Raw genomic sequence first — 16,907 nt, forward strand, 5'->3', positions numbered from 1 at the left:
TCCCGCCCCCCCCTTTTTTTTGTCTTTCAGCTCAGGGCAATGAAGCCCTGGGAAATGAAGAATCTTACTGAGGGTCACTCAAAGAAACGCATAAAGCAGATCTTGAGTTCCTTCACTGTACTATTTGCTTGTTCACTTATTTGTCACTCAGTACCTATTTACTGAGGGTCTGCCATGTACCAGATACTGTTCAAAGCACTGGGAAAACAGTGAACTATTAGGTATTCACTCAAGGTAAAGGATGAAGGCTTCCTAGGAAGAAAGTACATGTACAAGGTAGAGTCAGAAATAAGCTGGTGTCCAGAGGACTGAGTGGAGAATAGATACAAGAATATAAATAGGATTCACAGTTTTGGTACTTCTAAAACATAAGGGGCACCTGGGTGGCTCAATCGGTTGAGTGTCCAACTCTTGATTTTGGTTCAGGTCATGATCCCAGGGTCATGGGATCAAGACCCACACTGGGCTCTGCACTGAGCATAGAACCTGCTTGAGATTCTCTCTCTCCTGCTGCCCTTCTCCCTGACTCGCTTTCAATCTCTTTCCCAAAAGAAAATAAATTTTAAAAAATTTTTAAAAAAGAGAGAGAGGTCTGGTTAGAGAGGAGGTTGAAGTTCTCTAGCTAATATGAAATATCTGCAATCACCTAGAAATTTCAACTAATCAGGTCATTATTCTCTCTGAAGAGTATATAAAGTTGGTTACCAATTACCATATTAACTAGGTATATAAATTTAGTATATTAACATTAAATTGAGAATTATATTTCCATAGCTTTTAGAGGAAATTTTCACTTCATATTTCCCATAATTCCCATAATTCTTCAGTATATATTTGAAATGAGATTACTATGGAAACTGTAGACTTACAATGTACTAAGAATCTGACGGTCATAATCACTTTGGATCTACTCTTCAGTACAACCTCTTAAATTGAAATTCTCAGAGTCACAGCTACTGAAACTTGAATCGTTGTGCTGGTGTCTGCCCTGTAAACACTAATGCAGCTGTGCCAACTAGCTAAGCTTCAGTTTTCCTACAGCTAAACCATAAAACTGCTTCAAACAGAATGCCACACAAAACCCACCAGACATATCTTCTCTAATGAAAATATTTAGTACTCTACATACTTCATTTATTATGTATGGACATTCTTCAGTCGATTCTAAACTTTTCTAGTCTTCAAATGATCTCTTGCTTCCTTTTTTCCTAGGGTCTATATCCAAAATGTGGCCAAAGGTTAAAACCATTTTGAGCACATACTTATCTTGATCATGACTCTATGAAAAATAATCAACAATCCCAGAATGGTATAAAAAGGAACTGAGGTTGGGTTCTACATAATCTAAGAACATAAATTATGTCCATTTATGGCATGTGCTATACTGCAGAGAACAGACTAATGCATTGGAGACAAGCAGGCCTAGGTCTGGACCTAGGTACCACCATTTGGTGGTTACAAAGTTGCAAGTAGGGCTCTCTTTAAAATTATGTGTAAAATGTACAATGCCTGTATAACATAATTATAATGTATATAAAATGGTTATCAAAACACTAAAAACAGTAGGAGGCACTCATTAAGAGGTTGTTAGTAATACTGTGTTTCCTAAAGATACCTTTTTGCCTCTAGATTTAACCTTGTTTTTAACTCACCCTTACAGCAAACACTTTTTCGTGTTTGGGAAAACTTATTCAGGATTTTCACACTTTTTTGCTCATATATGACCTAAAATAGTTTTGGAAAACAATACTATTGTATTTTTTTAAAACTTTTAAAAATGTTTTACTTATTTCTGAGAGAGAGAGGCAGCGTGAACAGGGGAGGGTCAGAGAGAGAGGGAAACACAGAATCCGAAGCAGGCTCCAGGCTCTGAGCTAGTTGTCAGCACAAAGCCTTACATGGGGTTCGAACCCACGAACCATGAGATCATGACCTGAGCCAAAGTCAGACACTTAACCGACTGAGCCACCCAGGTGCCCCTATTGTATATTTTTAAGTAGACATCTAAAATTTCATTTAAAATCTTTACTCAAAAGTTTAAATAGATGCAAAGAATGGAATTTATTGTGCGGTGTAAATACTGATGATTTAAAATGAAAATGGGAACCAAAAATGCCCATCACTCAAGTAAATTGACTCAAATCTAAATACCATAGCAATTTGATATGTCATCCATTTAAAAGGTATATGAATAAGCTCTTCCTTAACAGACAGAAATCTTACATGGTTTCTTCTTGAACTTGTATTTCCACTCTAGTTCTCCAAAGAATTTCATCCCGAATAATACATTTGTATTTAAAAATCTTTTACTGATTACCCATTCATTCTCTTCTGTGACAAAAATGTTTATGTAAGCTAAAATTTAATTTTATCACCTGTGACTTTAATGCTTTAAATGTTAAAATTTCTTCTGGATTAAGTAATTTTTGACAATTATTAGTATAAAATTGAAACACAAGTATACAACATTTGAAGTAAAACTGTATTGGAAACACATCTCTTGATGTGATGGGCAAGCACAGAAGATGGCATCTTCTACTACCTTTGTTTGTTTACTACTGGTTCTTAGATTAAGTAATTTACCCCATTTGTCTCTGCAGTACTCATTAATAGAATCGAATTTGAAAAGGAAAAGGAGAAAGTTTAAGTAATCCCATATAGAGAGCCCCCTGCTGTTATTTACTAACCTTGCTTCATCACAGTTCCTTTCAAGGGATCTAACTAAAAGGCAGCAATGGAGCCTGCAATTTTCATAGAAAGTCTGAAAGCAGCTGATGCTGTTCCTAGACATGCTGGAATTCCTTTAATGTTCTCTGAGACAATGCATTTAATTCTGTACCATTATTCTCCAAATAATGTTAACTTCCAAGATCTTCAGTTTTCTAACAGATTTTTAAAAATCTGGACTTTTAACTGTATATTATAAATCTCTTATGTGGAATATCTTCAAAGTACATTTTTCAATTCTATAAACTGGAAATAAGATAATTTAATTTTCTACTTCTAGTTCAATTAGACAAAAGTACAGGTTAATATCTTTAAAGATGTCAGAATCTGATTTCAATAAATCCATCTTAATATCAAATTACTTATTTCTTTATACAGCTTCAACAATTCAACTGAATAAACATTCCAAACGCTATTATACAAAAAATACGCTAGACACTGTATGGGAACCAAAAATGTCCTCATGGAGTTTACACCCTGGCCAGTGCTTCTCAAAGTATGATCACAGGGATAACTTAAAAGAGGCAGACACTGTAAAAAGCAAAACAAAACAAAACAAAACACCTGCCGGTTTCTGGGTCCTGTGTGAGACTGCCTAAACCAGAGCCTATGAGGGTAGGCTGGAAATCCAAATTCCAACAACTGTCCTAAAAGATTATGATGAACACTGAAATGTGTGAAGCACTGTTCTGAGAAAAGAAGAAATACAGGTTAAATGTTCAGCTGGGGAAATGTTTATGGTAAGGAGGGATAACTGGCTAATACGGCCAGGTGAAAACCAAGGAGGGATATGGCAATGCTATGAGGAGATGTGGGCAAGAGACCAGGTCTTAGAATCAACTAAGGGTGCAAGGTGGCATCCTGTAGGCAGAGTTGAGAATCCAGGAAGTCAGAATCTGAGCGAGCTACATGAACTGGACATCAGGTCTGCTCTAAGGTAGAAACGGTCTTTGCTTCCTGGGAACTGCGTGTTGGTAAAAGCCAAAAAGAGGTCAGGTGGGTCTCGCTTGAGGCCTTCACAAAGGCAAAATCAAAATGACATACAAAAAAATATCTTCCCTCTTTAATTTCACTGCAAATGATTTTTAAAACATTTAATGTTATAGATCCAACGAAAGTAAAGAAGTCTTAGTTTTTATTTAAAAAAACACCCTCTCAGCCTGGAAATAAAATCATCCAAGAAAAAGAGCTCATACTTTTGCAGTTTCTTTTCAGAAAAAAAGAAAAAGGAAAAGAAAAAGAAAAAGAAAAAAAAGTGTTTCAAAAATTATTAAATACAACCAGTACAGTATGAAACAACAGAATCTGTGCATGTACAATAGGGTAGTGTCCCCAAGAAGAGTAACAATCTTCTGTGATGTTCATTAGGTCAAAACTTAAATAATACTTTAGCTTGGCTTGGATTTATAGTCTAAACTCTCGACTTTATGTGCCAATCTTTGGTAGTAGAGTGATGGCAACTGGTGTGTGCTTCCATAAAAATAAGACAAGTCTGGAGTGTCTATGCAAAATGCTCATGCCTTCTCAGGTACCTACTCTGCAGATCTACTGTAGCATTTACCACATTCTACCTTCTCTCCTAGACTGTGAGCTCCTTGAGGGCTAGGCTTTTATTTTATTTTTTATTTTTAATATTTTATTTATTTCTGAGAGAGAGAGAGAGAGAGAGAGAGAGAGAGAGAGAGAGAGAGAGAGAGAGAGAGAGAGAGAGAGAGAGAGAGAGAGAGAGAGAGAGAGAGAGAGAGAGAGAGAGAGACAGCGTGAGCAGGGGAGGGTCAGAGAGAGAGGGAGACACAGGATCCGAAGCAAGCTCCAGGATCTGAGCTGGCTGTCAGCACAGAGCCCGATGCGGGGCTCAAACCCACGAGCTGTGAGATCATGACCTGAGCCAAAATTGGACGCTCAACCGACTGAGCCACCCAGGCACCACGAGGGCTAGTCTTTTAGAGGCCTGTGTATCGTACTATGCCGGCACATGGAAGGGGCTCAAGGATACTTTAGGTCAAGTTCATTTATCAAAAAGTCTGTCTTCTGAGCAGGTGCCACTTTTTCTGAAGGAACTTTAAATTATACTGGGAGTTATTATAATCTACTTTTCTGTTGCTCTCATTTTACAATTTGAGAACTGAAGCCCTCAACTGACTAAGTGATAGTCATAAATGACCAATAAAAAAATCCTTTAGAGCAGAGATTGGAAAATTATAGTCAGCAGGCCAAATCCAGCCCACTGTCTGTTTTTTGTGAACAAAGTCTTACAGGAACACAAGTCATACCATTCACTGATATATTATCTATAGCTGCTTATGGGCTATAACAGCAGAGTTGACAATTGTAACCTTATGGCCCACCATGCCAAAAACATTTACTCTCTGGCCATTTCAGAAAAAGCTGTCTCAGTTCTCCTTTTGGGTATTAAAGTCGTAGCAACATCTAGCAAATAGCAAGCACACACACATATATATAAGTGAATTAGTATACTACTTATTTAAAAACTTAACACTGAATTCATACTATGGGAGTCACTGACTCAGCACTGCAGGAAATATAAACATGAAGATGCCTAATGTAGTCATTGTCTTCAAAAGAGTTTATCATTGAATAGGAGAAATTGTACTGGGGAGAAAAACCTGATTGCAGGAAACTATGAGAAGTACAACATATTTTTTTAAGGTTCAAATGATAAGGAAATCATAGCTAATTGGTGGGAAAGGATAGGCTCCACTGCAGATACTGATAACAATAGTCTATCCAGAACAATGGAGAGGAGAGAACACAGAGAAGACTCGTTATGGAGGTAACCATGTAAAACCGGGTGGCATGGGAGAAGTAAAAAGGCTCTAAGGTCTTATGTCTCATATACTACAAGAGCGACAGTGCCAATAACAAGGAGTAAGTATCAACATTTGCTGACTGCTTCCTAGATGCCAGGAACATAATCAAGCCATTTAATATATATTGAAAACACACACACACACACACACACACCCCTCAGGAAAAAACAGATGTGGGATGACGAGGTCTAAACAGTTCAAGATTTAATGAGATATGTAAGTGAAGACAGAGTCACACCAGGATTTGGAGTTTGGGAGAAAGATTGAAAATATATCTAGATGTGGGAGTCACTGTACAGAAAGAACAGTTGATAACACCTTAAGCATATAAGCTCCTCAAATCTCATATTCTTTCAATATCCAATTTATGTTAAAAGAAATATATACTACCATGACTGAGTATCTGCTTCCATGTGGCTAATGAGCAGCCTGTTGGGATTATAGCTAATATTGAACTTAGGCTACTTCCCACAAGTGTAAGAACTACAAAATGGCTGAAACGAGCTGTTATTTTTTTAAAAAGTACTGCATAACATATAGTCAACTGCCAGCTGTATAAAACTTTTTGTTTTAAACAGATTTCCTTCTTTTTCTGGATAAAAACAGAAAGGTTATTTTGGAACATCTCATAATTTGGGCTAAGTCTGAGAAGCAATGATCTAATAAACTCAGTGTTTGCAATGGTGAGACTTTTGGTCTACAAAGTCTAGTCTGGAACCTCTTAAAGTAAAATCAGGTCTACTTCTCCACAGACTATGTATTCTGAAAGGATAATATTGCTATTTCTTACTGGAATATGATATAATCTCACTCTGAAGGGATCCTAATAAGAAATGAACAATATAAAAACACCATTCTTTTTGCAAATAATGTTCCAGTAAACGATGCCATTTCTACTTGAAACTCAGTGTGCCCTAAGCCTCTCCAGGCCCTATACCTCCATCACTCCAGAAGCCGATCCATGCCAGGAATACTACAGTATTCCCCACTACAATAGAACTGTACCCAATTCATTCCTATATCAACCTCAACTTTTATTTATATGCCTAGAAGATTAAATGTGCTTAATTAATGGTTTCTGAGTAAATTTGGAAAAAACTGTCCCATAACAGCTTAAACCACACCTTTATCAAAACTAGAACCTTATATAAACATCAAAGCAGCAAAGTAAACATAAAGAAAATGTAGCTATGGAAAATAAGTTTCTCCATTAATAAGTAAAATACAGAAAACAGATTTGGAAAATTACAATTGAATGAACAGTATCAAACTTCAGAGTATTCTAAATCCTTCAGTCAATAATAGCATAAGTGAGCAGCAATACAATGGCTGCCCCTTAATTACTTGACATTACCAACATAGGCTTTTCTGTATCCAAACCACTCATTTACTTTCTGGGCTGACTAAGAGGAGAAAAAGAGTCCTTGCAAGTAACACAAGCACCTTACATGAATTCTCTTCCACAGGGAATGTAAGCTCCCCGGGGCCAGGATTGGCTCTCCTTACTGCCATCACCCTAATGTCTAGAATAACACCTGGACCACAGTGAGTATCACAGAGTGTTTGCAAGGGAATGAATACATGAATTTACTTTAAGAAGCCATGTTAGCTTTTATAAGAAAACACAAATTCAAACACTGTGATTTCTGGAAAGAAAACTCCCAAATACATCAGCAGTAAATTCCTTAGGGTTAGACTTGCATTCTATAATCCCCTAAATATAAGAATAAAAGTCATGTATGGCAAAGCTAAAAACTGGGAAACATTTAAGATTGCTCTAGCTCATCAGGTATATTATCATGAGACAACTGTTATAAATCCTCCAAGAATGTAAAACACAACCAGTGGAAACTGGCAACATCAAGTATTTGGTTAAAAAGACTTAACTCTGGAGTCACTGGAATGCTGTAAGTCGTAGGATACATTTAAAATCAATAGCCACAGGAAACAACAGGCTTCTGTCTTGTAAGTACTTTTTAGGGAAATAATAAAATCCTATTGTAGCATGCTTATATTAGAAGTCTAACATTTAAAAACCTATAATAATCTTACTTAGATGTTCTCTGAATGTACTTTCCTTTAATGATATAAGTGCAATTATACAATCAAATTTACATGCTCAGCCTATCTATGAATACATTATCTGAAAAACACTTTGGTTTTTAATTTGAGAGAGAACAAGCAGAGGAAGGGGGCAGAAGGAAAGAAAATCTTTTTTTTTTTAATGTTTATTTATTTTGAGAAAGAGCGTGAACAGGGAAGGGGCAGGGAGAGCATCTTAAGCAGGCTCCACGTGCAGAGATCTGTGGAGATCTCTCAAACTGTGAGATCATGACCTGAGCCGAAGTTGGACGCTTAACCGACTAAGCCACCCAGGCGCCCTCAGAGAGGCAATTTTTTAATCCGTAACCTCCCCCCCTTCTTTGATGTTTTCATAGATCACTGAGTTCAAATAAATAACTCAAATGGGGAAATCTGAAATGTTAAGTTTTTTATATAGATAACATAAAATAAAAATACTTTTCATGTTATTCAGATGAGCTTAGTTTTACTATCAAAACAGCTTATTCTAGGTATTCCTTGAAGTTAACACTCCCCTTTTACTTTATTAATCTATCATTCCTTTCCCTTTGAGGACTAAGGTTAACCCAAGGCCCAACTCTGGTCCTCCTTGGGTTCCTAAAAAAGGTATAAAATAAGATAAAATAAAGGACCATAAAGGAAAATGAAGCACTGAGAAATTGAATGCCTAGAATTAGGTCATCTGACCTTCAATTCAGTGCACTTCTTTGACTTTTCCTTGGGTTCAGGTTTACCCTCTGTGTTAAAATAAACCTTACCAATTTGACTGATATTTTCCTGTGCTCTCGTCTCTGTGCATCCTGATTTCTTTCTAATGCAACTGCGTGAAATGGTTTTCCCAACTATTTCCCTCTGGATCATGTCATGCTATAGGCATTTCTGCCCTACTCCTGGAAAGCCCTGGCCTTCTAGGATATGCTGAGATCTCCATCTAGAGATCTTCATGCTCCTTGCCTCTTCAAGCATTTCAAGTATACATTTCCAGGGCGCCTGGGTGGCTCAGTCGGTTGAGCACCGACTTTGGCTCAGGTCATGATCTCACAGTTCGTGGGTTCAAGCCCCATGTCGGGCTCTGTGCTGACAGCAAGCTCAGAACCTGGAGCCTGCTTCAGATTCTGTATCTCCCCCTCTCTCTGACCCTCCCCTGCTCATGCTGTCTCTCTCTCTCACACACACAAATAAATAAAAAACATTAAAAAAAATTAAACTTCTGATTTTAAAAAAAAGTATACATTTCCAAGTTAAAAATGAATGCTATCTAGGCCCAAGCAGTCTGTCCTGTATTATAAACTTTAAAATGCTCAGTATTCTACCTTTTAACACATACAATCTTGGCTTCCTTGAATTCTGGAAGAAGATACTGTGTCAAAGAGTCAAGTTTGACTGGCTTAGTGAGCTGGCACATTAATTCACTGGCCACTCCCGTTTGCCTTGACTTAAGATGGAAATATAGCAAATCTTCTCTTTCAGGTAATGGAGGAAATATTAATGGAAACAACAAAGAAACAGAACAACAATCATAATAAACTAAAACAAAAGAAAAAGAAAACCCCAAACCTTTTGTTCTTAGCAGATGTACCAAAATGATTTGGGTTGTTTTCCTTAGCTTTGGCTCACAGATTAGGTAAGTAAGGTGACCATGGTCAAGCTGATGCCCAAACACACCAAAATAAATATTTTTATTAAGTCTCTATAAAACAATATGGTGTTTCAAATACATGCTTATTAATTAAGAAAACAAATAATTCCATTCATGAAGTCATTAAAAGAGTGGCCAATGGTGACTATTTATAATTATTTAAGGTCAGATAAGTACAACAAAGGAAATGATAAGGCAATCATTTTGATGGATAGCAATTTTACTCTCTCCCTTCCATAATCCCTCCGAAGTGTTATCCCCACACTGCCAGTCTATGACAAGGAGGTGGCAAATGCTCAGAGTGATGGAGAAGTGTTAGGATGATGGACACGTCACCAGGCTGTCAGGAGACTTGGGAGAGTATGTATTAGTTCCACAGCCTAGAGAAGATGAGATGAGACAACTATCCAAACAGTGATTTCATTTTTCATAGAAACCCCCAGAGATGTTTTCTTAACAGGCTTATGAGACTGAAGCCATAGTATACTCAATAAGAACGCACCAAGGTATGAAACGTAAGTAATGTTTACATGAATTAAGTAAAATATGGTAAATGTTAAGAAAGGAACTGAATTTGAAAGAGGTAACAGATAATAAAAGGAAAAGTTATTTAATGATTGACTGGAGGTAAATTCCAAGGGAACAATGCAAATGGTTTTATTTAAATATGAATTTGTATGAAACTGACTTTAAGATTTTGCTAAGCAAAACTGAAAGAATGCACCTTTTACATCAGTGTTTCTCATTAATTACATGTTTGATTACCAATTTCAAAAATACCGATTTTGGTTAACATGGATGTTGTAACTCCAGATAGCTATCCTTGCAAAACCCACAAAACTTTCCATCCTTCTCTCATTTGAGACCCTAAATCTTTTGGGGGAAGGAAGGGAGTTAAAGCACGAACTGCATATAAATATACTAAATTAAGCTGTGTAGGGAAGAGGCACCTGGGTAGGTCAATCAGTTAAGCGGCTAACAGACTCTTGATTGTGGCTCAGGTGAAATCATGAGTCCTCCACGTACAACTCTATGCTGATGGCGTGAACCCTGCTTGGGATTCTCTCTCTGCCCCTCCCCTGCTTGTACTCATTCTCTTTTTCTCTCTCTCAAAATAAAGTCTAAAAAAAAAAAAATTCTTAAATAATATGGTTTGTTAGAACCCAGCTCTCCTTACATATCTCTGCAGTGTTCTTTCCATTGCAATATATGCAATGCTCAGCTGATCACATAAGTTTTTGTATTCCCAAAGGCAAAAACTTGAACACTAGAACTGTCATAGAGAACATTTCTTCAAGTAAGTTGAAATAGGATTTAAGAATCTCTTAGTTGTACACAATGCTATTTTTAAATATTTTAACCAAAATAATTTTTTCTTTATTTTTTTATTTAAAAAATTTTTAATGTTTTATTTATTTCTGAGAGAGAGAGAGAGACAGCATGAGCAGGGGAGGATCAGAAAGAGAGTGAGATACAGAATCTGAAGCAGGCTCCAGGCTCTGAGATGGCTGTCAGCACAGAGCCCAACGTGGGGCTCAAATCCACGAACTGTGAGATCATGACCTGAGCTGAAGTCAGACGTTTAACCAACTGAGCCACCCAGGCACCCCAAAATAATTTTTTTTTAACGTTTGTTTATTTTTGAGAGAGAGAAGGAGAGAAAGAGAGTGCGGGGGAGGGGCAGAGAGAGAGAGTGGGAGATACAGAATCTGACGCAGACTCCAGATTCCGAGCTGTCAGCACAGAGTCCAACGTCAGGCCTGAACCCATAAACCATGAGATCATGACCTGAGTTGAGTTGGAGGCTTAACTGAATAAGCCATCTAAGCACCCCTAACCAAAGTAATTTTCAATTGAATTTATCTTATAAGTCTGATTATTTTAAAATTTTAATTTGAAAGTGATATTAGTATAGTAACTAGCTACTTAAGCTAATCAAGCTACTTAATTATAGAATTTGAAAATATTTAAAGAAATGGGAGGGAAACAATTTTACCTTACTAAATTTTGCTGCATATATTCAACCTTCATTAAAACTTGGACCCCAGTCTGAGAGCGAATGTAGGCTTTCAACCTGAAATAAAAATGTCATATTGAAGGAAGAAAAACTGATTTTTAATATATTTCAAGACAGTATCTACAGAAGATTAAACATTTATGAGTAGGTAATAATATTTAAAATTCAACTATCCAAGCACAGAAAAGGGGTTAAAGATAGTTTCTAACCAAGGATCTGAATTTTAAAATATTACCTTTCTTGTCTCTGTACAATATGTTAATTTAAAAAATATCTATTTTAGTAAATTAAGTTAATCTTGTTATTTTTATTTATTTTTAAAAAATGTATCCAATTTAGTGACAGGTGCTTTGTCTCACTCCAAACATATGACCAATGAGGACAACTGGATTATCAATAAAAAGAAGTAAAGAAATACACTATTATATATGTTTCAAAGACACTGCTTGATATGGGACATGATTCTGGTTCAGCCTGGGCAAAACCTTTTCTTGGCACCAAAAGATGAGATTTAATTAGAATTGGGTCAGACATTTTAAAATCCACTCAGTCTAAAATTTAAACACTAGGTTACTCTGGAACCAAACCAAGCAGGTATCCCAAGCAGGAATCATCTGGAGAAAAGAAAGTCAACTGGGTTCCTGCTCAGGAAAACTAATTTACACTCTAATAAGAGTTTCCTTTTTTTAGTGCTGGCTACTGTGTGTTAGACCCTGTACTAGTAACTTTATACTAGTAACTTTATACATATGTTTTTTTTTGTTTTTTACTTTCAAATAACCTTATCGAGTGGAGAAAATTAAGGTCCGTAAATTAGGTAACTTATTCCTGATCACACAGCTAAAAAGGGACAGAGCTGGCTATTCTAGCCCAGATATAACCATTTGTGTCTATGCTGCATTTCTGGAGACGAGGCAGATGTATCTTAATTATTTTTATGAAGATGTGGCTGAAACAGATTTCTCCTGTCTTTTATTATAAGAGTTACTTGGAAACTCTTAATTTCAGAGTTTGATTCAATTTTCAAGAGGTGTGATTTAATAAGGGTTAAGAGTGCAGACTCTGACTCTAGACCGGCTGGGTTTAAATTCCAGCATCCCTGCTTATTTGCAGTATGAAGTCATTTAACCACTTTGAGGTTTAGTTTCTCCATCTGTGAAATGGGCATATTAGCAGTAATGTGCCTTAAAGGGTTATTGTGAGGATTAAATTAACTTACACATTTTTTATTATCTGCTTCAACTAGTATCTAGAAAACAGTACATACTAAGTGTTAAGAACTATTTTTGTGACTATCCAAAAGCATCATCTGTGACTAAAAAAGCCTGAATAAATACTAAGGAATGACACAGAAAGTAAACTGCACTGGCATGTCACATTCTAATAGTGTCATGGCTTCACATATTCACATAATCAATACTTCAACATTTTTAATAACTTCATAAAATTACAAGATTTTTGAAACATACCTTTGACGAATTACAGGATCAGCTTTTTCAGGATCAATGTAAGGTTTTAGGATTTCATTAATAGTTTTATCATCTGGTACTCTTCCCAATAAAAACAAAACAAAAACAAAAACAAGACTTAATTTATTATTTGTAATTTTCTACTAAAGGTGTTAACTTAGAATTGCTAAATCTTATGACTTTTTTGTTTAAATAACTGAACACAGACCTTTTGTCTTACTCTTGGCAAAATATAACATCATTTTAAGCAAAAATTTCTTACGAAAAAAGCTCAAAAAGGCTTCTTGGACACACTTAATAAAGTCCTAAAAAGCAGTATTTTGAGAAGCTCCCTATAAATCAATTATAAAAACATGAAGCCTCTTTTACCACACACCTGTGCTCAAAGATGGAATGAATAAATTCAGGATGAAATATATTTGAAAGCTGCAGAAATGAAAAATTTGAAAAAATGTTTCTGATGATGCTAATTTCAGTGCATGTTCAGATTTATTTATTCTAAATCTTAAGACCAGGGTAAAAAAAATTGATACTACTCTCCCTGGAAACAACATATTTCAAGTTTTTTCAACTTTCCTGTAAGTATGCACAGTATTTTGAACTATAAAGCTACACAAAGAAAATTAAGACACTTTGAATGTGTACCTTTCCTCAATCATTTATACTTTTTCATATATACCAATGTGCTACATAACTCTACTGATAAAACTGAAGTTCTTTCCCTGATTTTAGTCTGGTACACAACTTCAAATAAGGAAATTCTTCACTAAAATCCATAGGACAGTTACAGAGAGGACACGTGATGCAAAATGTGGATATATATGCTCAATATATTACTTAGAAAGCAACTGGACAATTTTCCTAAGGAACCAAATAGTACACAGCCTTTAAAATGTTTAAATGGCACTTAAAAATGTACAAATATGAAAAACGTAGGAAAAGTTGTTTATGCAAATTAATTCCAATTTTGAGGATACACCCATATACATATGTCCAAGATAATGTATTTTTGAGGGATACACCATAATGTTAATAGCAGTTAATCTTTGCATAGTAGAATTCTGGGTCATTTTCATTTGTTCTACAACCATTCAACCTAAGAAACAAAGTTTTCAGCCCTCTTGTGTCTCCTTGCATTTTTCTCCTATGTCTACATCCCCTGCTGAAGGAAACACCATCATGATTCTGTGCTCATCATTTCCCTTAGAGTTTTACCACCTCTGCAGTTATTCTTAAAGACTACACTGTTTCATACTTAGACATAGAATCACACTCTACGCATTCTTCCTTCATTTGCTCTTCTCATTCAACATTATTTCTAAGATTCAACCATGTTGATGTAGCTGTAGCTCCTTCATTTTCAATAGTATTGAGCATTTCACTGAATCAAGATACCAACAACTGAGTTATCCATTCTGCTACTGACATTCATTTGCTGATATCACATTTAACAGTTTATTTTAAATACAAAAACACAATAAAAACAAAGGAGTTCTTAATAAACAGTGGTAGTACTGTACCTTTTTTCTATGTACACAGCTTGACTCTGAGGAAACTGGAGCTTCACATGCCAACAAAACTGTTGTTTTCTAAATCAGAAAATAATCATCTGAGGATCAAGGTAGATAATAAAAGTCTGCACACAAACCAAACCTCCTGAACTTTCATTTTCAGATAATAATTTGAAAAGTATTCTTAGAATTTAATGTATCTTTTCTACTCTTTTCTCTAGAGTTTTAGAGTCTATGTTTTTTAAACAATATATTTGCAAGGATCTTTAAAAGGAAAACAAAATTAAGTGCAGCAGTTCTGAATTACAAGGATTTTACATTCCTGAATTAGAAGGCAATTCCTCACAGCTCATGGGCTTTTGAGATCAGTGTGCTACTACTTGATGTTTACAAATAAATCTGCTCGTGACCAAAAATGATGAGCTGATGTCTTTTCCTGACTAGTCTGGAAATTAGGTGAATGAAGTGTTGTCCGGTTGTGACCAGCTGGCTGCAGATACACTTCTTAGCCATGAGTACGTGCCTTCAGTAGCAAAACAGTAGACAACAAGTTGGTTGCTAAGCAGAACGCATCTGAGCTAGATTCCCTTCGCTTCCAGGTCTAAACTTTGGTTTGATACATGATCAACAGTAATAATTCACTAAATGTCTAATTTTAGAATAACCATATTCTATTTAACATATCTAAGTCTGGTAATATTATATACCATTCCTTCTTTTAAAAAGTTAATGGGTCAAAGTATTGAATCCAATACAGAAATTTAAATGTTTTCACCATATGATGGTTTTTACAGGTTTTCTTTATTTAGGAGAAATTTCTAACAACCCACTGGCAAGTTAATGGCCAGCAGCATGCCCAAGCAAATGGCCAGCATCACTTTAATCTACCCCTTAGCAGCCTGGCTCCAAAATCTCAAATAGTTTTATTTTAATACAGTCTAGTAAAATATCTCCCACCAAACATTCATATCATTTAGTCAAATTTCTGTCAGAAGACAATAACCATAAAATCAAGTAAAAACCTTAGGGTAAGTTATCACAGAACTGCTTATGCAAGTTTTCTTTAGTAACAAGACAGTTTTTGGCATTAGCTAGAAAAAATATGCTTGATTATGCTTATGTTGAGAGTGCCACTTACCATATAAGAAACATTCATGTTAATATGTATTTTTTTGATAGAACAAAGGCATAAAGCACCCTTTACTAATTTAAAGACCAGATGTCTAAAATCTCAGAGGAAGAAACCTTAAAAAAATCTGAATGCAAATGCAAGTTAATGGTTTTAAATAAACAATTCTTCCAAAACAAAACACCCTTGCAACGTTCATTATCAGTGAAAGAGTCAGAGCATCAAGAGGCTCAGAGGCAGCACGAGGGTGGCTCAGTCAGTTTAACAACTGACTCCTAATTTCAGCGTGGGTCAGGATCTCACTGTTTGTAGGATCGAGGCCCTGTAATGTGATTCTCTCTCTCACTCCCTCTCTTTCTCTCTGCCCCTCCCCTGCTTGTGTGTGCTCTTTCTCTTTCAAAATAAACATTAAAAAAAAAAAAGGGTGAGACTCAGAGATCCTATATTTCTTAGTAAGAAATAAACTGTTTTTCAAATCCTGATATATAATATGGTTTCTTTCTAAACATATTTGTTTTTTCCATGTTAAGTTACAGGGGGGAAAAGATTATGAACCTGTCATCTTGTGGAATTCTAAATCATATTAAATTACCCCAATCATTGCTTGAGTAATTTCAAGAACCATTTATCTTCCTTAACACTCAGTAGACCCTAAATACCATCAGAAAGTACTTAACATTCCAAAAACAAAGAGAGAAAAGCTCTTGGAAATTGTTTTGCTATAGTTAACTAGTTGTGGTTGTAAGGAAGTCATTCACTACTATTTTATTATATACACATTGCTAAATTATTTGGCCTCAGTTCAAACATGAACAAATTTGAAAAGTACATTTACTTTTTAAAAGATGTGATTTTGCAATATTTCAAAAACAAAGAAAAGGAGAGTATAAAGAACAATGTACCCATACTCAAGATTTAACCAACTTGCAAACTGGCATATTTGTTTGAAATTCTTTTTCTTTTAAGAAATGAAAGGTTATTGGGGCGCCTGGGTGGCTCATTCGGTTAAGTGTCCAACTTCAGCTCAGGTCATGATCTCACGGTTCGTGGGTTCGAGCCCCGTGTCGGGCTCTGTGCTGACTGCCAGCTCAGAGCCTGAAGCCTGCTTCAGATTCTGTGATTCCCTCTGACTCTCCTCTGCTCATGCTGTCTCTATCTCTCTCTCAAAAATAAATAAAACATTAAAAAAATTTTTAAATAATATTTAAAAAAGATATAAAAGGTTATTGATATAGTTGATGATCCAACTTGTTGCTGTTCCTTGATGTCATTCCCTTCCCATTCATCATCAGAGGTAGGTACTATCCTGAGGTTATGTGTATATTCTTACCATCCATGGTTTTATATTATATATACATATATACACATACACACATATATGCATACACCTATAAACACTATAGTATTTTGTGTAATATTAACATTTACTTCAAAGTTACAATACTCTAATATCCTATGCCTTGCTTTTCATTTACATTATGCTTTAGGTTTATTTATAATAC

General features: G+C 35.7%; 1 protein-coding gene across 1 annotated transcript in view; it reads right to left on the reverse strand.

Annotated features, from left to right (window-relative positions):
• ZNHIT6 (zinc finger HIT-type containing 6) overlaps positions 1-16,907 on the reverse strand; it is a 59,175-nt gene that overhangs the window by 9,994 nt on the left and 32,274 nt on the right. Inside the window, exons 6-8 of the mRNA XM_077771063.1 lie at positions 14,286-14,354; positions 12,766-12,846; positions 11,276-11,353 (exon numbers count right to left, since the gene is read on the reverse strand). Of these exons, the coding sequence (XP_077627189.1) occupies positions 11,276-11,353; positions 12,766-12,846; positions 14,286-14,354 (228 nt within the window). The remainder of the gene's footprint in view (positions 1-11,275; positions 11,354-12,765; positions 12,847-14,285; positions 14,355-16,907) is intronic.

Source organism: Crocuta crocuta, unplaced genomic scaffold, assembly GCF_008692635.1.
Source record: "Crocuta crocuta isolate KB4526 unplaced genomic scaffold, BGI_CrCroc_1.0 scaffold125, whole genome shotgun sequence".
Classification (NCBI taxonomy): Eukaryota; Metazoa; Chordata; class Mammalia; order Carnivora; family Hyaenidae; genus Crocuta; species Crocuta crocuta.